This window comes from Peromyscus eremicus, chromosome 16_21, assembly GCF_949786415.1.
Source record: "Peromyscus eremicus chromosome 16_21, PerEre_H2_v1, whole genome shotgun sequence".
NCBI classification, from domain to species: Eukaryota; Metazoa; Chordata; class Mammalia; order Rodentia; family Cricetidae; genus Peromyscus; species Peromyscus eremicus.
Genome location: NC_081432.1, coordinates 52,997,156 through 53,020,582, shown reverse-complemented (window position 1 = coordinate 53,020,582; position 23,427 = coordinate 52,997,156). Strand labels below are relative to the sequence as shown.

Below are 23,427 nucleotides of genomic sequence, written 5' to 3'. Positions count from 1 at the left end.
GGTAAAAGTGGAGAAAGAAATGGCTATTATCTTTTCTCTGCAACAGTTCTTGACGATATCTGGACCCTTGGCACTGTCCTTGCTAAGTGAGTGACTTTGTATGAGACAAAACTTTCTGGAGTTAACCCATTTTAGATGTTCCCTATCCCTTTCTTTGCCTAAAAGTGGCTGGCTGAAAAGTACAGTAAGAGGTCCCATGCGTGATGAGCGCTTTCCTTTTGTTTTACCCAGCCCTTTGAGGACCTGGGGAGCCTAGAGGGAAACTAAGGGTGTTGGTGCAACCCACAGACATTCTTAGTTTGAAGCTTCTTCCACTAAGAGGATTGTTTAGTTTTCAAGTGAGCCTTTTGAGCTTCAGAGTCAGGATGTTGTTATTGTTACTATTGTTATTATTGTTACTACTTCTGCTATTATTATTGATTTTTGAAACAAGGTTTCTCTGTGTAGCCCTGGCAGTCCTGGAACTCACTTTGTCAACCAGGCTGGCCTGAAACTCAGAGATCTGCCTGCCTCTGCCTCCCAAGTGCTGGGATTAAATGTGTGCACCAGCCCACTCCAGCTTCCAGAGTAGGGGTCTGTTAATTCAATTCCTGAACATGAGTGTATACAATTTATGGACTGAGATAGTGAATACAAAGTGTTTATCATATTAAACACAGCAAATGGTAATACAAAAACACTAGTACTGTTATCATGACAAACATCATTGATTACAAATGTCAGGTCTTCTCTCCCCTTCTAAAACTTCTCCATTTTGTAGTTATTTTTTTTTTTTTTTTTGGTTTCTCCTTTAGAAACCTACCGTTTCTGGAAACTAGCCCTTTTCCTTTTCTCTTCTTCTTTTTGTTTTTAAAGCTTGCCTGGATTCTGCTCTCCTCACTGGCCCCATGGCGAGGAGTGAACCTGTGCATGTACATGAGCATTATTACTTTTTCTGCACCCGCTACCCTACATTCCAATTATTCCCATCTGGTATCGTTCTCCCCCCCACCCTCAAACACACACCCACACACACGATTTTAAAAATAAGACTTACTTTTTATGCTCTGTATTGCAGAAATTAAGCAAACCTCAGCAAACTCTCAGCAAATAACTGAAAGGAAGGGGTGCTGGAGTGCTAACCTCAAGTTAAAACCTCTTCAAGCTCCACTGGGCTCTAGATTGCTAAGTCTAAACTTTGTTTCAGCAACACTCTGAGGTTAATCAGAATGTTAATTCTTGCAATTGCAGAGCCAAATCGAAAAATGGGGGGAGATCCTTGAGAGAAAGGCTAGAAAAAATCGGTTTGAATTTACCCGCGGGCAGGCGCAAAGCAGCAAATGTCACGTTACTCACCTCCCTGGTGGAAGGTAAGCAAGACTTGTGGCCATTTCCCGAAGTAGCTGAGCTTAACTGTCAGCTGGAGGCTGACATTTTACATGCTTCATGATTAACTGGAAATCATTGGGATGGTTGTACCCTCATGAGTTGGATGTCAAGGGACTGCAGGAGAGAAGAACAGAGGTCTTTTTACTTAGAGGGAGCTTGCAGTTGCAAGGGAGCCAAAACAAGGTATCTAAATGTTTCTAGGCTCCAAACAGGAGTCAGGCCCAATCTCCCAACTCAGAGGAGGGGGGGTCACTTCCCTGGCCACAGTGGCTGGAGCATCCTCTGCTTGATCTCCTGGGATACCTTCTGTGCAAGCTGCAGAAGGGTTACTAGGGAAAAGCAGGTGGGGCTGGTGAGGGTAAAAGCACTTGCTTCCAAGCCTGACCACCTGACATCCACCTCCAGGTCCCACAAGATGGTAGGAGAGGTCTGTCCTGGTTTTCTTCCCACCTCTACACACTTATCCCCCAATAATTGTAATAAAATTCAAAAGGCATAAGAAAACATCTAGTGTTCATGAGTCTTAACAGTTATTTTTAAAACTCGTGACTGTCTCAGAGTTCTGTCTCCTACCTCGTGGGACTTAATGAATTATTGATACCTTAGTAAGTCCAGCGATGCTTAAGAGAAAACCATGGGTGAGGGGGGCTTATGAAAAAGTATGGAGAGGCAAGTTGAATCTTCAAGGCAAATTCATTGGTGGTGAATTAAATGGCCATAATTTTACTAAGAAACTTCTAATTTGCTTGTCAGTTTGGGTTTTCAGTTGAAATCCATGGCCTGTAATAATTGAGATTATCTATGTGGTCTAGAAGAAGAGTGTCTGCAGTTGAATGTGTAGGGAGGGGCCAAGAGGAAACACAGCCAGGTGGTACACCTGGAAGATGGTGGAGAATTTTCTCTGGAATCTTCCTGTGTCCTGTTTTTGTTTGTTTCTCTTCCATATTTTAATAGATGTGATATTATGACTCTTGTAGGGAATTGGTCCTTGAAAGACAGCATCTCATGTTGTCTAAATGATGGCCATAAAGATATCAAAGAGTTGCTTGCCCTGCATTTTATCATCTTTAAGGCAAAGTTTTTTGGCTCAAACTCACCCACCTGAGGCCTTAAATCACCACATTTCCAAATCCCACTTGTTAGTGGTTGACTCTTCTTTGCCTGTGGACATTCTGTTCTGCTTTTAGGGAGTCATTAATATCACAATACTCATTTTCAAAACAGTCAAGGGAATCTTATCACGAGACCGAGATTTTCGTAGAGAAGGGAAGAAACTGGAAATAACACCAAAATGACAATATTTGGTGGGCAGTTTTTTACAAGTATTATGAATCCTTGTAAGCACTGTGCTTTAAGTTTTATGTTATTATGATATCATTAAAAGCAAGTCACATTCCCAAGTCAAAATAATGTATCTGTGAGATAATTCAACATCCTTCTTTTTCCCTGTTTGTGATCTTTCCTCAGCCCCCCAAGGCTGTGCTTTAAAAGGTAATAATGCTTTATTCAGAAGGATCTTCCTCCTAAGCTCAGGAATGCCTAGTGTGTCCTGGTGTCTGCAGTTACAGATTTGTGCAGTAGAACATCTTTAAGTAGGATAATGACAGAAAGCTCTGAAAGAGAAAAACCTGAAAGCAGGAACAATTATTTTGCTGCCGAATAGAAATACTCTTTTCATATTCATGTTACATGTAGTTATCAATATTCAACAACATTTACACATGTGGATTTGTTTATGCATGAGACTGTTTGCCTAATAGAATTATAGGAAGATGGTGCCACTTTTAAATTTTATTTCAAGCAGGTATAACTGGTACTTTAAATAGAAGTGAGGAGTCTGGCCAGCATATCCCACCAAATGTCTAGATTCACTTAGAAGGTGGCTCTTGAATCTATGGCCACTTTCTCCTTAAGCCAAAGTGAGTGTTTTGCAGGATGCTCTGCATCCCTTGGAAAGTGTTTGTGTCCCTTGTCTGTCTAGAGCCTGGCTTAGGGTAGATGCTGGCTGAGTAAGGCTTGTCCTGTTCTCTTTAATTATGAAATTCATCTTTACTTTGGGTATCTGTCTCAGGTTTGAGTCTGGTCCTTATCTGGCCTCAGGTGTCCCTTACCTGGGTGTTGATTCTCTGTTGCTCTGCTTACAGGGGAAGCTGTTCACTTAGCTCGGGATTTTGGGTATATTTGCGAAACAGAGTTTCCTGCTAAAGCCGTGTCTGAGTATTTGAACAGACAGCACACGGACCCCAGTGACCTGCATTCCAGAAAGAATATGCTGCTGGCCACCAAGTGAGTTCCCAAAGACCCTGGGCCCTGATCGGGGACTTCCGCCCTGAACCAACTCCACTTAGCAAACTGGAGCTGTGCCGCTTCTCTGGTGTGGGTTCCAAGTCCCTTGTCGAATGCAACAGCAAAGCAGGCCGTGAAGCTAGCTGGCTTCTCAAGGCTGTGAGTGTGGTGATGACGTAGACCTGAGGGCCGCTGTCCCAGTCCCCTTCTCGGTTTACAGAGAGAACGCAGGCTTTTAACAGTTTTTCTCTACAGTTCTGGGGTGTCTGGTAGATTTTTCCCCACATCCCTCCCCAGACCCCCAGGTGACTATTTCTGTCTGGGCTTTGCAGTGGTCTCCCTTGCCATCAGGAGGACAGTCATGTGTGTTCGCTCAGGGTGTCTATATGTCACCCACGTGTGCCCATCTCTACCCACAGCTCTAATTACTCCATTTCCAACGTTGCTGTTTGTCATCTTCCACGGACTTGTAAAATTTACTACAACTCCAGAGGGGAAAACAGTAAATCTCCCGCTAAATTTAGGTCTAGAGCTCATTTGAACATTTACAGTGGGTTTTCTATTTATTTGATTTACTCCTGTCTTTGGCTTCAGGGTCATATTGTTGGTGTTTTATGACCAGCTCAGGCCTGCAGTGGGCGGCGCTGCGTGCATCAGGACGTTTCTCTCTCGCAGGCGCGGCCTAAACAGCAGCGCTCATTTATTTAGTGTTCCAGGACGCGGTTTGCTCCGCTGACAGCATAATTTAAAGAAATATATGGAAGGCTGAAAAATCATTTGCTCAAATTTGTCCAGATGTTTTTGAGACGTGATTGGAATTTGATTGCCCCTTTCCGCAGGGTCAAAAAATATTAATGTCCCAGAAGTTTAATTGCTTACAGAGCCTGGTTTGGGCTGTGTAGATTTTAAATGCTTGACTCTTAAAACATTTGTTCTCTGCACTACAAAATTTCCTTTTTTGGCACTTTGGAAATGAGTACAAACTTAAGGAAAGACTTTAATCATCTTTCCCAACGATCAAAACCTGGCATCCAGCCTCGTTTTAGAAGGATTTCCGCTAATGTACCATCTAGCGATATGAATTATTTTTGTTGGTGAGTTACACTCTTACCCTCTTGCTCTGGGATCTGATAGTAAGGACCAGTTGTATTTTCTAAACGAAACAGGGAGCTTCAGGGAAAAACAACAACAACAACAACAACAAAAACCTAACTTGCCTAAAGCAGGTAAAAAGATCCACAAAACCCCCTTGTTTCCTAAAAGGGTGATTTGACACCACCGGCCCCAAGGAAGCCTTAGGACTTTTAAGGCCACTGCTTTTTAGCCTAGGGTATCAGAATCACCTTGGGGGCTTTCCCACTATACTTGTGTCTGGAACAGATGGAACGGGAGGTGAGTCAGAGCCTGGAGTGCGCATGTGAACCTCCCTGAGGCCATTGGGTGAGCATAGTCACTTACTGTGGGGATGTATGGATATATTATGAATGGAGACCTGAGAGGGTAGGCAGGGTCTGTCCACCAGGGCTCTGCATCCACCGGCCTTAGGAATGCCAATCTTTCAGTTGCTGTCAGTGGGTGGAAAAGAGATTCCCTAGTAGGGTTATTACTAGCCCTGGGCAACGCAGCAGCACCCTGGGGAGGGGTGCCCTAAGGGTCTTTCAAACCCAGAAATCTACCCGGTTTACCTGAGAGTTATGCCAGGTGTTAGTTGCTATCTCTTCTTTCAGCCATTTCTCACCCATCTTAGTCCAGTATGCTTCTCTTGAAATCCCACAGAACCACAGGGTGGGTGAAGGCAGGTGGTTTGGAGAAGCGTGCCAATCTGAGAAAGTCTGTGGCCTCTGGGATGCCATGCCTCAGCTTGCCAGCAGAGCCAAGCCATTTGACCTTCAGGGCTAAGCCCCTCCCGTTAATTTCCTATATTAAAAATTTCTCAAATAAGCTCAATCCATAGTTAGACACACAGGATTCCTAAGGCTAGGAGATTTCTCTAAATTGTAGGTGCCTCGAGGAAATAAAAACCTTCAACAAATAAAATCTATCCTCCCCAGTGTTTTAACCATCTACCTTTAAGTTTTATTTAAACTATGCAGAAATCTTTTTATATTGACAACAATCCTGTTATACAAAGATTTTTAGTAGTTCACATTTGCAAAAAGGGAGGCTTTTTTTTTTTTTTAAAGAAAGGAAGAGATATTTCTCTTCCAAAATGCTGCAGGTAAACGGGTTTTGCTTTGAATGGAATCAGCATTCTTTCCTAGAATAAACAGGTTTTTGCCCTGGGCCATTCAAGGCTCTAGCAATCTGCTTCTGTGCCAGGGACAGGCTTGTGGCTGAGGGGTTTAAATCTTTCAGATTGTGTGTGTATGTGTGTGTGTGTGTGTGTGTGTGTGTGTGTGTATGAGAGAGAGAGAGAGAGAGAGAGAGAGAGAGAGAGAGAGAGAGAGAGAGAGAGAGAGGTAGGGAAGGCGAGAAGGGGAAATAATTAAAGAAACAGCTAAAAATTACTGGCTATTCAAAATCAAAAACCAAAATGCCTAGTGAATGTCCTAAAGCAGAATACAGGTGGTCAGGGAAGGAAGAGGGAAAGTGAAAGGCGTGAGGGTGGAGAGGGTGCATTCCTCTCGCTAAGTCCCTTCCAGACCCAGCTGCTGGGTGAGGGAGCGCTCGAGGGGAAGACACAGCAGAATCGCCTAAGTTAGCATCGCTGTCCAGAGACCCAACGCCTCTGGGCTTGTGTGAGTTTGTCTGGGTTCCAAGGCGAGTGACCAGGACTCTGAGGGCGCTTTTCTCTTCCTCCCTCACCATCCACAGGCAACTTTGTAAAGAATTTACGGATCTGCTGGCGCAGGACAGGACCCCGATCGGCAACAGCCGGCCCAGCCCCATCCTGGAGCCCGGCATCCAAAGCTGCCTCACGCATTTCAGTCTCATCACGCACGGCTTCGGCGCCCCGGCCATTTGCGCTGCGCTCACGGCCCTGCAGAACTATCTCACCGAGGCGCTCAAAGGCATGGACAAGATGTTCTTGAACAACACCACTAACAGGCACACGTCTGGGGAAGGCCCAGGTAGTAAAACTGGCGACAAGGAGGAGAAACACAGGAAATGAAAAAAAAAAAAAAATTAAAGAGAAGGAAAATGTTTTAAATACAAAAGGAAAACAGAAAAAAAATAATTTTAGCTTTAACATATTGGATTGGCTTTGGAAGAATTATATTAGGTAGAATACACATACAATCAAAATTTAAAAAAAGAAAGCTAAATAACTTTTAAAAAAATAAACTGAGGCATACAACGGAGCAACAAACCGGCTCTCGGTGTCTATTTCAAGATACACATGGAGACAACCGTCCGGATTTTCCACTTCGGTTCTTTCGAGCTTAGTAATACAGATAATAAAAGAAAACTATGAAACCCCCTTTTGGAAAATAAACATGAGACGAAACATGAGAACACGCTAACTTATTGGAAGAAAATTGGAGAAACGTTGGTGTCAATGCTTTGAGAGCTGGTTGACTGAGACGCACGAACTTTTAAATTTAATTTTTTTTTTAAAGGAAACTCTCGCAGTCCGCGCGCTCCATTTCTCCTCACCCTTCTCTCCGCTGCTTCCCTTTCCCCCCTCCTCACACGGTTCCGGGAATCTGCCGGGTGATCCCCAGTGTGATTAGTTCATTGGCGTTGCGTTTGTCCCTTTGGTGTCCAGACCTCGCCTTGTTCCCAACTCCCCGGTGCCCAACTCCCCACGGTGTGTTTAATTAGGGAGGCGTGGAGGGGGAAGGGGGTGAGGAGAGGCTCTAGCGTTTGATCTGGTCTTGAGAGCCGAGGTTCCCGCGGCAGAGGAAACCCAGGCCGATAAGTTGATTCATCATGGTTCCTTTCAGAAAATGTTACTAGTTCCCAGACTTGCCAGCACCTGTTCACAGAGAATATTATATTCGTTATACTTGTGTCAACTAGAAGTATAGTTTAAAAAAAAAAGAAAGAAAACAAAACACGAATACTTTGATTAGTATGTAATTCCTTCGGAGGGGTATGTACCATTTCATTTTCTTCTGTTTCCCAAAGCTTTACCCGCATGGTTTATGAGCTTCTTCAAAGAAGACTTGGGCTTCCTACACAATCTATAAGGTACTGAGAAAAAAAAATCCGATTCCTTTAAAGTCAAAGCCTGTGTGTCAGAATTCAGCAGGTTCACTTCTTTAAAGAAGCTCAAAGGGAATCATTTAGGAAGTGGCCAGTATGGGGGTGGGTGGGGGGGACAGCTTTGAATGTTCTTGCACCTCAACATGGGGATTTCCGCAGGGGTGGGGCACTGTAAAATGCCTTTTAAGGGAGTAAGGCTTCTTGGGAACCTATATTCTAATAGTGTTGTCCTCACTGAAAAATGAATTGCATTTTCTTGGGCTCTTTGGGGATTGTTGTTCTAATGGAGAAAGAAGCAGCCTTGCCGTTGTAATTGGGGAAGACAGCTTTATGAATGAAGCAGTTTCCCCTCTTAAACATAGACTTATTTTGGCACAAAATGGTTAACACACACCCACACACCACCACCACCACCACCACCACCACCACCACCACCACCACCACCAAGCAAAGTGAAAGGGCTTGTATTTCAGATTTGAATTTCTGTCTGGATATATTGGGAATATTCCCAGTGGATGAGGTTCCGTACATTTAATGTATCTCACTTCTCTCACCCCAACTTTTTACTCATACTCTATCTTAGCATTACCATGAATTAAGAGCCCTGCACCTTTAGCAAGAACTGTGAGATCCTCTGAGTATTTGGTTGATGAGATAAGTAGACTCATGTAGTGTGGGTACACTTGTTTCTTTTCAACAACCCAGGTGGAATCTTTGCAAAATCCATTGGGATAAAAATTCAGATGTTTTCTGTGGTTTACAGATAGCTCTCCCCACCCTAAATGATCTGGACCCTCAGTTTCCCCATCTTTCTCTAGTCCACCTTAAAGCAAGGGAAGGGTGTTAAAGCTTTAGGGACCCTCTGAGGGCTTTGCTTGGAGGGTTTTATTTGAGGGAAAGGGAAATCTCACAGTGAGTTTTAGGTCACTGGAGGTTGTAAGCAACAATTGAGGTCAGGCAACATCCCATCTCCTAGCTCTAGCTGCTTCTGAGGCCTGTGGGTTTTCAGGACACAGCCCTAGCCAAGCTGAAACGAGTACAAAGGGCAGAAAACAGACGTTGCGTGAACTATAGACTCGCACCTTTCCTCGGTTTAGAAACCCGCCCCTTTTGTCCGAGGGCCTGACGCTTGCATTAGTTGAATTCTGATTGCACAAGGCCAGCAGAAAACACACTGAAAAACATCGTCTCCTTTCCTTGCAGGGCAACGCGCCCCACGCGTGTGACATCGAGAGACGCGATGGATGCGCCTTGCTCTTACTGTGCAGGTCCTGGGAACATGGGGGCCACTGGAGCCCAGTGGTGTTGAGGACATAGAATCAGCAGCTGCTGGGGTCGCGAGCCGCGCGGGCCCTTCCTGCTCTGGGTCTCACCCTAAGGGCTAAGGCCACCGAGAAAGGCCAGTTCCCGAGTAGGTAAAGGGGCGGTGCCCCACTGGCTGCTTGGGGGGAGGGGTCCCAGAGCTCTGTAAAGTCCTTTGGCCGCTAGCAGTCAGAGACATTGTGGCCTGGAAAAGTCCATGGAATTTGAAACTTCCACGTGTTCTTTCTGCCAGGAAGGAAATTGTCTCTACCCTCACTCTCTTGAAGTGTAGGCATGAAATAAGGTAGGCTCTCTTAGGCGCCCAGCTCTCCGTGTGAGCAGAGCGGGAAGGTGCAGCTAGATAAACTCGGCTGGCCCTCCCCACTAACCCCACCTCGCCTCCGGGGGTGAGTCCTCAGTTTCTGCTTTTTCCTTTCTTCATTTTTTTTCACACCGGACCTCCAACCCCTTGCTTTCCTTAGCCAAGCCAGCTCCGTTTATCTGGTAATTGAGTTATTAAAAGATTTGGTTTCCTTGGGCTTATAAATCAATAAACAGTAGGATTAACACAAGAGTTGGCCTTTTAAGTCAAGGAAAACGTTTAAGACCAGACCCTTTGAGTCTTGTTTTCAAACCAAACAGGTGACTTGCAGTGCCCTCCTCTCCCCTGCACTCTGTAAGTTTTATGCCCTACTAAGTCCTGGGGTTCCAAACCAAAATAGCTAAAGACTGTAGAGGGAGCCTGCAGCGGAGTTCCCTGGAGATTCTTCCAGGCCCTGCTTAGCGAATCCTGCCTTCTCCTACTTGCATTCTCTGTTTCATGGAGTTTGTTTCCAGGTGAGGATTCCATCTCCAGGGACCGGTTAACTTCCACCCCAACTAGGAAATACTTTTCTTCTCTCTCTTACCGCGACGTATCTTGCATTTTCTTCCATCTACTCTACCTCCTCACCCCTAGCTTTCTCCCCCCCTCCCCCCCATATAAAGAGCCCAAGAGGCTTTCAAAGATCCCATGTTTGTTTTCATTGGCCAAGGAAACCACTTTCTCTTAAGCAATTATTTCATACCCTATGAAAACTTTGGTCGAATGGAAAACCCCAAACCCCTAACTTATCTACATACTTCTTCCTTGGGTAAAAGACTCATCCCTAGTTAGAGTTGAGTCATTTGATATCCTGTCCTTGCAATACTTTATGTGGAAAGGAAATGATGACCTTAAACCATTCAACACTGCCTCAAGAGCTTCCACAGCGTTTCCCTCTTTTGCTGAAGTATATTAAATTATTGGTGAAAGAAAAGAGAAGTATTGAAATTCATTCATTTTTTTTTAAGGAAAAAAAAAACGGAGTGAACACCATTTCTTCTTTAAATGTCAAAATTGATTCCCCTTTTGAGTTGGTCTCTAATTCACTAACATTATTTTTACCACCCAGTCAAGAAATACCAACGGCCTCTTCTTGAGAGCACTCTGGAGGGTATCCGTGTTAAGTTTGTATATATTTATTTATGCTTAATTTAATGGGAATGTGTAAATATGATGAACAAGTAGTTTGGGATTATTTATCTGTGAATCTATACCTCTGTGAATGGGTGGTTAAAAAGAAAAACCGCTTGACCCTAGGTAGACTCCTATCTGAATTTTTCTGTTCTTTATAGACAAGCTGTTATGGTATTGGGTAGAAATTGGTTTATTGTCCAGTGTTAATCTGATTTACATAAATAAAAAGATTGTTGTGTTTTTGTTGTGTTCTCATCTTCAGTTTCTTAAACATGGATATTGTTTCATTCTACAGACAGAAAAGAGATAGAGCAAAAAGCTTTCTTCCTGTTGTCCTCCCCCACTGAAGTACATACAGTGTTTTTGTTACAACAGAAATACAATAAATTATGCTTATCAGAAAAAAATGAACACTTTTGTTTCCAGTAGGAGGTGCTTTACTTTTAAATTTCCAAATGGATACTAGTCCCAATCATATTTGTAATAAAAGTTCATGTTAACTACATCTTATTGTTTATTTTACCCTTAAAAGAGAAGGAGTGTTATATTTACTCTCTGGGTCTCTAAAAGATTGTGAGTCCAGGCCAAAGATGCTGCAGTGGGAAGCTGAATGGGCTAGATGTTCCCAGGGGGTGCTGATGCACACTGTAAAACTGGGTGCTGGCTCCTGCACTTGGAGACCTGGGCTCTAAAGGGGTTGAGTGGTCAATTTCAGGATAGCAGCCCTTCCTCACTTTATCAGTATAAGAGCTTCTGCAAATAAATGATGAAAAAGCTCGCTTGGCTTCGAAGACTTCGAGTTGTACATGGCTTAGGAGGCTGTTTCTTATCTTGGGTTCTGAGGCTGCCTGGAAGCAGCCAGCTTTTCTCACGTGGGTTAATGGACTTTGGCTTAGCCCCATAAGCTTCAGCGACTAAACATCTCAATCTGTATTTTGTCCCAAGGTGGGGGGTATGTTCCTGGAGGCCAGGAAAGCAAAGTCATTCGAGATATTCTACAGTTTGCACAAGTCACTGCCTCTTTGACATCGCAGGCTTTATCTGTCCTTTCCTACACTGTTATTGTCTAACTTAACCATAAAAGCAGAAACAGCAGCCAATGCATACATCCAGAAATGGTCCATCCTGAGCTCAGATTACATAAGAGTGTTTAACAGATAGTTGGTGTTTCAATAATAACTAGTATGCCTTTCGTTAAGTTTTCCAGTTTTTGAACCAGTCTTGTACGTTTGGATTTCCCTGTAGAGAAAAACAGAATAGATGGTACAATAGGCTTTCTAATTCTTGTAGTATTTATTAATTTAAAGGGAGGAGGGTTTTCATGGCTACAACTGTAAACAATGGACTAAAAAAGAAATAAAAGGAGAAGGGAAGAGGGAAGAAGTAAGGATGAGAACAAAGCAAAACAAAACAGGAATGCTACAGGAAGTGTCATTATGAGTGTGTGTGATCTATAAAGATTGGAAAAAAAAAAACACTTGTGACTGTGCCTTAATTTCCTGGTCAGTTGTGTTAACACTAAATTTCCTTTTCATTTGCTGTACAGAGGGTGGGGTTGGCTAGCACTGGGCTTATATAAAGAGAGTTGTGGGCAATTTTCATACCCTATGACAAGTTTTCCTACAGCAGGTGAACACCAGCCCCGGATAAACAGACAACTAATTTATTATCGCACAGGTAAACTCTGGACCATCATGACTCTCCAATCACTTTTTGGTAAGAAGTCAATGACCTTTATAAGCAAAACTCCAGATCTATAGAGGCCATAACTGTGGAGAAAGACATGGAGGAAGGGAGGGAAGGAGGGAAGGAGGGAGAGAGGGAGGGAGGGAGGCAGATGGGCGGTTGGAAGATGAAACCATCACTGTGGTCCAAGACCATAGAGGAAGTAAGGAAAAGAGCTGTAGGTAGAGCTCTTACAACTTTGACCAACACTGCAAGTGAATCTTAAGTGGCACCAGAGGTGGAGTGAGTCACTGCCTCTCCCCTCTGCCTGGAGCTCATCAGAGCAGCCACAAAACTCCCATCCCCACCCGGAAACCCACCACCGGCTTAAGGTCCTGATTAAGGGAGAAGCTTAAGGTAGAAGTTTAGAAAATCGAGATGCTTTTCCTTTTTTTTATTTGAAAACAACTGATGCTGAGTCCCTCCGTAAAACCACCAGGCCGGTTGATAGCCCTTGTGGGTCCTCTTCTTTCCAGAAAGCCCATACAGCTCCCAGACTCCCTAGCTGCCTTTTTGGGCAATGGCTGGCTGTCATGTTGAAGACTCAGAAATTAAACGTGCAGCTCACAAGTCCATTAATTTTAGCTTCCCATTAATCTATTTATAACCGAGCCAGCGGAGCTCTATAAATACGGTCCTATAAAATTGAAGTCTTTCCCATAAATCTTCCAAGTTGTTTATTTACATGTATTTCCTGGCCCTTTAATGATCCCCCTGTAAACTCAGGGAAGACTCTCGCCGACCCCACCCAGAATGGTGTGTGTACTCTCTTCCCTCTCCTCTCTCCATCCCTCAGTGCGTTAGGTGCAGGCTCGGAGGAGGGTAGAACCGGGAGGGGGAAATTCATTCTTCCTCCGTGACTTTGTTTCCTTGTTCCTATTCCAAACTAGCCCTCTCCATATTCCCCATCACAAGCCTCATGTTGATTTATATCGTCATAAACAGCATTCTTGCGACTGTATTTCCTCTCATAGCTTGGGGTGAGCTCTTTTTTTCACGTCCCTGGCAGCCACTACTTTGAAATCAGGCCTCATAAATAACCTGAAGGGCTCGCTCAAGACGAGATCCGTCAAATGTCTTTCAGGAGTCCACTTTTTTAGCCTGGGTCTCTCTCTGGCTCTCCCCAAGGTCACAGGTTGGTGCAGCCCCATTGGCCGTTTCCCCCGGGGTTTCCTGCACGCCACTGAGAACTGCAATTTAGAGACTCGGTACCGAAGAAGTGGCGAGTCTCAGGAAGCGTCTGCAGGCGCGTGCACCGCGTGTGCACGCCCCAGCCTGCGTGGAGCCAGCGCACTGGGCGCTCGCAGCGGGGCAGCTGCGAACACTCCGGGATGTCAGCCAGGGTGTCAGGAGCGCGCATGCGCAGACGCAGACGCCCACGCACGCGCACTCGCACGGACGCCGCAGCGCTCCAGGGCGGATCCCCAGCAGCCACAGCCAGGCTGGCAGGGTCCCTCTGCCAGGGTTTCTCCTGTGCGCCCTGGGCATCAATAGGCGCTGGCGTTGCTGCGAGCTGCTGCAGCGTGGGCAGCACCCTACTTCCTTTCTTTTCCTTGTTTTCTTCCCCGCAAAGTTTCTTCTGCACAGATTGAGGGAGTGGTTTTGTCACAGAACTTTAATGCATTTGACGCTGGTCCCAGGCAGATCACCTACTTGTTCAGAGAGACTATTGGTTCCTGCTTATTCTCTCCGAAGGGCTTACAGCCACAGTCTGGAGCCACTCTAGCGAGAGGCTTGGGGAGGTCGTGGGAGGGAACAGTCACACCTGCTGCCCAGAAAGGCCTCTGCATAAAAATGCTCTTTAAATGTTAGAAAAGCCACATAATGGCTGATGGCCTTACCAAAGCGTGACCTGCCCAGGCCTACCAGTTAACGTCCCAGGCGCGCCTGCTCTCAGATATTAGGAAACACTTCAAGGATGTGGTTGTCAGATGTCATTAGCTAAGTCGTGCTCACTAGCCAGTTGATTAAGAAGGAGGGGGAAATAGCCATGGCATACAAGTGTAGAATATGTGGTGGAGGTGGTGGTGGTGGTGGTGGTGGTGGTGGTGGTGGTGGTGGTGGTGGTATTTCAAATTTTTTCCACTTGAGCAGACAAATGTCCCAAGTGATCTGGGCGAAAACAAGCTGGCATGTGAGCAGTAGGGTACAGAGATGTGGGGACACGGTGTTCTTTGGGACTGAAGAGAGAATCCTAATACTCTCCCAGGGTGGAAACGCTCCCCAACGGGTCTACTACAGAGACTGGATGGTGTGATCAGGCCCTGCCAGCCTGGAGGTTCAGCCCCCTACCCCGCCCCCCCCCCCCCACTACTCCCGGAATCTGACATCCTAACCCTCAATTACCACCTCAGTGAATGAAAGGGCTGATGGCTATTCAGGTGCGCATAATGCAAACTGTAATAGAATTTCTAAGCAAATGGAATATACAGCAATGGATTTAAAAAAACTTGCAAATTGCCCCTTTTTTTTGCAGGTAGAAGTGTAATTAATGTGTCTGGGAGCTGGGGCGGGATTGGGAGAACCCTAGCCATCTCAAAGAAAACAAGCTTAAAAACAACCTAACTTCAACCCTCCTTTAGCTGATCCTCATCAAAGAAATACAGAAACGTTTTGTGACTGACCTCACTTGGAGACCAGAGTATCAAGCTCTGACTAGAATGGACTCAGTACAAACTTTATCCCTGATAAATGGTTGTGCCAGGTGACCAGATGAGAGACATGCCTTGGAGAGCAGGCTGTTTTCGGCTGCAACTACATGCTACACATGAGCTCAGTCTTGAAACTGCAGATCCAGAGTAAACACGGAGTGGGCACAACAAAGCAGTGTTTACCCAAGTGAGTTTTCTTTGTCCTGACAGTGCCATGTGTTAAAGCTCTGGTTTTTGTTTTGCCTTTTAAATTTTTTTCCTTCCTTCCTTCCTTCCTTCCTTCCTTCCTTCCTTCCTTCCTTCCTTCCTTCCTCCCTCCCTCCCTCTCTCCCTTCAATCTTTTCCTTTTTTTATTTATTCTTTTTGAGTTTTTGAGACAAGGTTTTTCTCTGTTTAGCCTTGACTGTCCTGAAACTCACTCTGTAGACCAGGCTGGCCTGGAACTCAGAGGGATCCACCTGCCTCTGCCTACTTCATGTTTAAATTTCGTATACTTTAACTCTCTTCCTTTCTGGATAGAATTCTTGTGGCTATGGATTCCTAAAGACAGGGAACTTTGAAGGTCTGAAGCAGATACAAGACTGACTTTGCTGGTAGTCCCCCCACCCCCTTATACTTGCACTGTTTTTAGGGATGCAGGATAAGGAGCCACAGGCATGAGCCCATCCAACAAAAATGGGCTCACTGGGTGAGTCATGGGCTTTTCTGGTCTATCTAAATATTCTTTTCATTTTCAATGATAGGGGCCAGTCAAGACAATGGGGCTACATGATCCAAAGAAGGATCAAACTGATCAGGGTCCTTGTGACCTTGTGACCTTCCTTGAATTCTCAATACTGAACATCTGTGTTCGGCGGCCAGTGTCTGAAAGTAATAAAGACAATTAGAGCATATTGTTTTTTCTTGGAAGGGGGTTGGGTGCTGGTGCAGAGGTTAAATGCCTGTGGATACCACTGCTCCGCAGTCTGAATCTGGAGGAGTATCACCCACTGAGCCTTCCCCTTCACAGCCCCAGGAATGGAATGAAGGTCGTTATCTGCTGAAACTACAAGCTGCTCCTTTCCTTGTTTTTATTAGTTGGTGGATCATTTATTTATTTTAAACAACATTCATTTGTCACTTTTACACCAGGGAAGGAAGACACCATCTACCCCTTTCCTGGTTGGTTCTTCCAACTTCCACTTGTGAGGGCTGCTCAATCAACACTCAAAGATGTTCTCACTTTCTCAACAACTTTGTGATATACACATCTCTTTCTTCTCTGTCAACACAAACCCAAACCAAACCAATGCTAACTACCTGGACAATAGATAAGCATCCACTACATGCTAATGGATTTATTGAAATGTATTTAACTCTTCAGTATGTAAAACTAAAAAGTCCACTAATCTTGACCAACTGAAAAGGGTCAGAGATCTGAAAGAAGGAGATATTCCAGAGATAACCAATTAGAGAAATTTATGTCCAAAACAAATGTTGAGAGTGAAAAAGCCCTACATTTTCTCAGGACACGTTGTCCTTATGGGACTCAGCTGTGATCTTTTGATGATTCAAAGCTTGTTTCTTGTAAAGGGCACAAGTCTGATCTTCATGGAGCCAACAACAAGCTGCTTCGTTAGGCAAGCACGCCACTGCTTAATAGTTCAAAACTCATGGGTGTAGCTGAGACTTACCTCTGTCTTTATAAATCTCTAGACTCTCAGTTGCAATGAGACATCTTTCCTAAAGAAGGAGATTTAGAAAAGCCAACTTAATTTGTGAAGTGGGTGTGTCCAAGAAGCAGAGCATTGTGGTACCTTTTTTCCTATCACCTGGATCCTGGATGGTTGCTCTGCCAGTCAGCACTCTAGTGTGTACACAAAAACAAGAATTTGCAGTTGAATAGTTGAATGGTTCTACTTCTAATCACATATGTGCATAAGCACACAAAGAAGGCTGTTTTCACTCATCATTTCCTCTTGATGTTAAACATGTGTTGGGAATTTTGGACTTCTGGCTTCCCCAGATCATATTTGTGACTTTGTTCTTACACACGAAGTTTAGAAGCCTACAAGGTGATAACTAGGTTATTCTTCCTCTTCCCTCCCCCATCTCTGTTAATAACTCTGTCCTTCCTTTCCTCTTCCCCATTGACTACCCCCTCCCCAGCATTCTGTCAAGCAATAGGCTGTAAAATAGTTATCCAGACCAGCAGCCAGGCAAGTGCCGTTTGAGAGTAATTTCTGCCCCAAGCGTTTAGCCCAGGGCAAAGCAAGCGTGCTCTCTAACTGATCAACCTGGATATTTCATTATTCATTAATTTACTGTTTAACCAAATCCCACTCATTATCAGAGGCAACGCTTGGCAGAGCCCAGTGAACAGTAGCAGTTGGTGTCAGGCGTGGAGAATTGGCCCATTTGATCCTGGGCTGTTTTATTATTCAACACCACTGACTGAGAAAAAGGCCCATGAATAATAAAGAGCCAAAGCGTGTTTGAACTGAGAAGCATGACACAGCCTTACAAAACAGCAGTTAGAAAATTAAAGGCAAGGTGGCCCAGACTTTGCATTTTTTATCTTGGCTGTGGGCACAGACATTTATAGCCCTACATTGTTTTCAATTATTTTTTTTTTTTAAATCCTTAAGACGGAGGCATTTGTTTCAATGGCACCCTTTCAAAACAGGCCATTGAAGAACTCAGGAACAAACTTCACAGCAAGAAACAAACATGCCTCCAGATGGGAACTTGAAAACATAATTTCTAACCTTATAATCAGTTAGGTCCTCTGTGGCCCCTTTCAGCTGTGGGGAAGATGAGGATGATTTTTAACTCTCTTTTGGACCTGCCATCATCCATATCCTGGGTTGGCTTAATAAAATAATTCACAATGCCAATCAAAAGCTATATATTGCTTTTCAATTTCCTGAAAATTCTTTGGGGCCAAAGGTATCTGGTCATACCAAGAACATAACAAGGATTTAGGAAGACAGAGATAATTGTTGAAATCTCATTAATCTTAGAGAAGGGCTTATGGGAAAATACATGGAAGGAGGAAGCTGTGTACAGTCCCCCGGTGGTACCTTTTCTGAGTTTACATAGGTTAAGTGTGGGCCGGAATCCCCTTGGACTTTGGCTAACCTGCAGATGTGTGGTTGAATATGCTTGTGAGGCACATTCAGGGGGAGTTCGAAATTATGTGGTCTTTAAGGTTGAACTTTCCTTGTTGTTCATCTGGGTGTCTTTTTAAATCCACTGATTAAACTTGAGTATAGAATCGAATCTAAAACAGCAATGTAAGCAATGTCTTTTGTTTGGCCTTCCACTGCCTAGCAGCATGTTCTTTTTATACACATGTAGCTTATCCAGGAAGAAGAATAATACACATGAACTGTAACTATTTTCTTATTTTTCAGATGAGCCATAGCAGTGTAGGAGAAAGTTTCTGGGGACTAAAAAGTCCAAAGTCAAATATCGATAATCTTCCAGGATTCAGCATAATGTATCTAGGTTAATGGTGTCACTTCTAAGGTAAGTTAGATAGATACATAAAAGGCCCTTCTAAAGGGGAAGTGCAGTCAGATCAAACTTCAAATACCTTTTATTTACTTTTTTTTTTTTTTGTGGTGATAATCAAACCCAGCAGGACACACACATGAACTTTAGCACCTAGCCCCATTTGAAGTGAAGATAAATGTTGGTATTTATAAACAAAAGTTTGGAAATGCTAAGGAGATGCTCAACTTCTTAGCCTAGGGTGTTCACTTATTTGCTTTGAATGCATCTGGAACTATTGTTAACATTTTGGCTTTAAGATTACCATGGAAAGCATTTACTTAATATTAACTGGTCTGACCTTTTTGTTTTGTTTTTGTTTTTGTTTGTTTTTTTTGAGACATGGTTTCTCTGTGTAACCCTGGCTGTCCTGGAATTCCCTTTGTAAGCCAGGCTGACCTTGAACTCAAAAGATCTGCCAGAGCACTTGGATTAAAGGCATGCGCCACCACCAACAGGCCAGCCTGACATCTTAGTTTTACATATACATGGGGAAAGGATGCACATTACTCCTGACATATTGGTGGAAGTATTAAGGCAACTCCACATAGTTAAAAGGGAGGTTTATTTTGTGGGGTAACTTACAAGTAAAGGGATAGTTTATAGGATCTGGGAAAGGTGTAGTGCAGTCCAGTGGTGTTTTCTGGAAAACTCTGCTCAATCTACCTCCAGTGTCCAGGATCTAGGAACCAAGAAAGCTGCCGTGACAGTTACCGAAGCCTCAATGGGGGTAGTACTCCCAGGTCAAAGTTGGAACAGCTGCCCACTACACTGGCCGGACTGCAATTAGAGTTTGGTTCTGTATTAGTTATTTGTATCCTTGATGTGTAAAATACTGACAAAAATAACTTAACATAGGAAGGATGTGACTCTCAGTTCCATCATGATGGGGACCTCATAGTGATGGGAACTCAAGACAGCTGGTCACATTGCATTCACAGTCGGGATGTGAATACTTATTTTGCTTTCTTCTTTTTATCTAGTTAGGACCTCAGCCCTCTACTAATGTGGTCTTCCCACATCATTAACCCAGGTATTCCCTTAGAGATATGCCCAGATACTCCTCTCGTAGTTGATTCGACATCCTGTCTAGCTGACATTCAGTGTTAATTGTCACTGGTTCTGAACAGTTCCTTCCTCTACAGCAGACCTTAGGCTTGGATTATAGTTTAGATGGATGTGTCATTCTTTTACACATATTTCAGTACTTTTAAATGATGAAACTTTAAAAATGCTGACCTCAAAAATCATTGTAGGATAAAAAGCAAGAGTATCAACATCACAATTTTGGGTGTTATGAAGAAGAGGATGAAAACTATTTCTCCATCCTGGTGGAGGTTGGAAGGGTCAGGATAATAAGATGAAAACGCTACTGTTGCCCACCCGAATGTGATAGGTTATTTAATTTATTTTTATTATTTAGTTATTATTACAAATAAAAGTAAGGATATGATAACACTGTGAATATGGTAGAAACTTCAACCTTGAGTTCTCGATCATATGAGCCCTCCTGATACTCCGCACTCCTGAGTATGACTATGAGAAGGATTCCCAAGTTGCAGAAGATTAGCTAGTGTCCTGCAGCTCATTCGCTTGAGAACCACAAAGCCCGAGACTTCCTTTACTTTCAGCCTTGCTTCAGATTGAACTATGCGATCTTTTCCCCAAGTGCAGTGTGATCTAGACTCCTAAGAGTCTCGAATGCCACTTGAAGTTCTTGGAATTTAGAGCTTCCAAGGTTGGAAAGAGCCGCTTCTCATAGTCTTCGGAGAAGGGACACTCTTTGGAAAACTTGGCAGGAAAAAAAAATGAGCACCTTTTCAGGTCTCAGTGATTCCAAAGGGCAAATAGATTCTGTGTAAATATCGTTTCATCTGAGAAAAATTTCTTTTCCAGCTTCTTTACCTCCTGGTGTTGTTATTTATTTAACTTTTCTGCCTATAGTATCTGAACATTGTCTACACATTAGAATCCCCTAGGGAGACTTTTGAAAAATACTAATGTTCAGGTCCTGTCCTGTGACTTAATTGATCTGAGACCCAAGTACTGCTTCAAAAAATTCTCAGGTGATTCCCCTCAACAACTAAGACAGCAAAAATAACACTATGTTCTGAGAGTCTTTTATTCTCTAACACCCATGTACCCCACTGTTTCTAGAATTCTACACAAGTTTGTCTCTATGACCATTTCACATTATAAACTTGAATTACAAAGATTATGTCTTAGTTTATATGAAAGATAGCATAGATTCATTACTTGTTTATTTAATAGAGTTGATCTGTTTCAATTTCTTGAAGTCACTAAAGTCTGGAACAGAGACATACACTACTAAACAAGTATTTTACTATCCAGTATTTGCAGTCCTTCCTTCCTTCCTTCCTTCCTTCCTTCCTTCCTTCCTTCCTTCCTTCCTTCTTTCCTTTCTTTTTTGCTTTCTTGAGAAGGTTTCTCTGTGTAGCCCTGGTGTCCTGGAACTAGCTCTGTAGACCATGCTAACCTCTCACTATCCTGCCTCTACCCCCTTAGTGCTGGGATTAATGGCGTGCACCACCACCACTACAACCATCGTGCAACCACTACCACACCACCACCACCTGGCTCGGTATTTGCGGTTTTAGTCAGGATTATCTGATAGCCCAAGAAAAGGCATCATGCATTCAATCCCAGCACTGGGAAGGCAGAGGCAGGCGGATCTCTGTGAGTTCAAGGCCAGCCTGGTTTACAGAGTGAGTTCCAGGAAAGGCATCAAAGGTACACAGAGAAACCCTGTCTTGGAAAACAAAAAACAAAAAAACAAAAGAAAACAAACAAAAAAAGACATCAAAATAGAACTCCTATTGAGTGCCTCCAATCTTTTTGCCACCATGATAGATTGTAACTGCCTTCTGGGTTTGTAGGTGTAGTTTGGGCATTTTGATATTCCACGTTTCCTAAACCTTGAACTTTGATGAATTTTGTTGTTGTTGTTGATATAGGGCCTCATCATCATGTTGGCTGCCCTGGAACTCTCTGTGGAGACCAGACTGTCCTCAAATTCACAGAAATCTGCCTGCCTCTGCCTCCAGAGTGCTGGTATTAAAGGAATGTGCCACTGCCATGATGTGAAATTTTTATTTAAACTTTACTTAGTGGCTAAAAAATAAAAGCTCAAAAGCACTGAAATCTATAATATGTCTATACATTTCTAGCATATGTTATTGTTTTCATTTCTAGCTCAGTGCTCTAGATGGTAAATAGAATGAACACGTGTTTACAGGTTTCTTCAATTTCACTTACTCTAGTTTCCTAGGACACAGTACGTTTTTTCAGTTAATAATGAACTTGAAATGTGTACCTGGATACGCTTCATCAACATTTCCTTCCCAAGGATAATTATCAGTCAAAGAGAAAATAATTCTAATGCATTGGAATTCCACTTAAAAAAATAAAGAACATTTATTAGCCTACAAAATCAACTGGTTTTAATTTTTTACAACAAATATGACATGCCAGATGAGTATAAATGTATTCCTCTTGATTTCATAGATGGGGAAATCTGAAGGTTGAGCCTGTTTCAACTTGTGAAGTAGTAGCAGAGCTTTTTTTTTTTAATTCTAAGCTGACATGCTGCTTCTTCTTCTTCTTCTTCTTCTTCTTCTTCTTCTTCTTCTTCTTCTTCTTCTTCTCCTCCTCCTTCCTCCTCCTCCTCCTCCTCCTTCTCCTCCTCTTTCTCCTCCTCCTTCTCTTCTTCCTATTATTATTTGTTGTTGTTGTATTTTTAAGACAGGGTTTCTCTATGTAGCCCTAGCTGTCCTGGAACTTGCTCTGTAGACCAGGCAAGCCTTGAGCTCAGAGACCCACTTGCCTCTGCCTCCCTAGAACTGGGATTAAAGGCATGGGCTACCACAATCTGTCCAAAGCTGCTGCACTTATATTTTGGATGTAAATACATGTCTATACATATCACTAAAAAATGTAAAAATTGCTTTTTCAAAGTCCTTGAATATCAAACATAGGATGAACATGTTAACACATGGTAGCATGATATACATTTCAATATCTTATTAATCTGTATTATCTACACAAAGACATGCATTCATTTGTGAAGAAATGAAACTTCAGAGTATTAGAAAAAGATGCAACTTTCTTTTTTAAAGTACAAAGTATAAAGTGCATTTCAATAACTAAGGACCCCTACTTGAGTTTCTTAGAGTATCTGTACATGAAAATACTCTGTAAGTATACCCTCAGATATCTGTGTGTGATGGGGTGCTTCTCAAGTGTGAGGGCATGAGAAGTGATGTGTTTTCTTAAAGTTTACATCCTTTTCTTGTACTCTTCATTTACACTGATAACTTGTTCAGCAAGTCTTCTGCAATGGTATAGAAAAGCCAGACTATAGCCACACCTTTGGAAGATCAGAAGTTCTTGTCTAAGTGAGTCAGAATTAATGAGCTTTTACTTTATTTGCAACTAAATTGGTTTTTGTTTCCTATATCTGCCTTTTCACATGTACACAATTTTATTAATCTATATTTTATATGTTCACAAATATTCTGTAGAGCTGTTGATTTACCAGTGAACCTAAGATGCTTCAAATTAGTTTATAGCTGCTCAACACAGATTTGCCTTAGTTCGTCTGCAGCCGTGAAAGAGAAATTCTGTTTCCTTCAGTCGTTTTATGAGGGTGCCAAAAGGCATAAAAATATGAAGTCATTTTAGCAGCCAGGCTCTTTGAAACTACCAAGCACACATAGTGTGGGTGTTCAGTTTAATCACACTGATGGATTTGCATGTAATGTCTCAATTCCAGATTCCCTCATTAGTACAGCCAGTCTTGGAGTTCTCCCTGGTGAGATGGGTGAAGGTGACTTCAGCACCCCTAAGAGGGATGGCTGGATATTGCTAACACACACATACACAAAAAAGGACAGC

The 23,427-nt window shown here is 43.1% G+C and overlaps 1 protein-coding gene across 3 annotated transcripts in view; it reads left to right on the top strand.

The window, feature by feature from the left end:
* Tfap2b (transcription factor AP-2 beta) overlaps positions 1–10,845 on the top strand; it is a 28,986-nt gene extending 18,141 nt beyond the window's left edge. For 2 of the 3 annotated variants that reach the window (XM_059282177.1, XM_059282178.1), the window contains exons 5-7: positions 1,231–1,349; positions 3,513–3,654; positions 6,469–7,902. In XM_059282177.1, coding sequence (XP_059138160.1) covers positions 1,231–1,349; positions 3,513–3,654; positions 6,469–6,766 — 559 coding nt within the window. In that variant the 3' untranslated portion in view covers positions 6,767–7,902. Of the gene's footprint in view, positions 1–1,230; positions 1,350–3,512; positions 3,655–6,468; positions 7,903–9,006 lie in introns of those variants that run through there. The other variant, XR_009383528.1, reaches the window with a different exon arrangement.
* Positions 10,846–23,427: the final 12,582 nt, after the last annotated feature.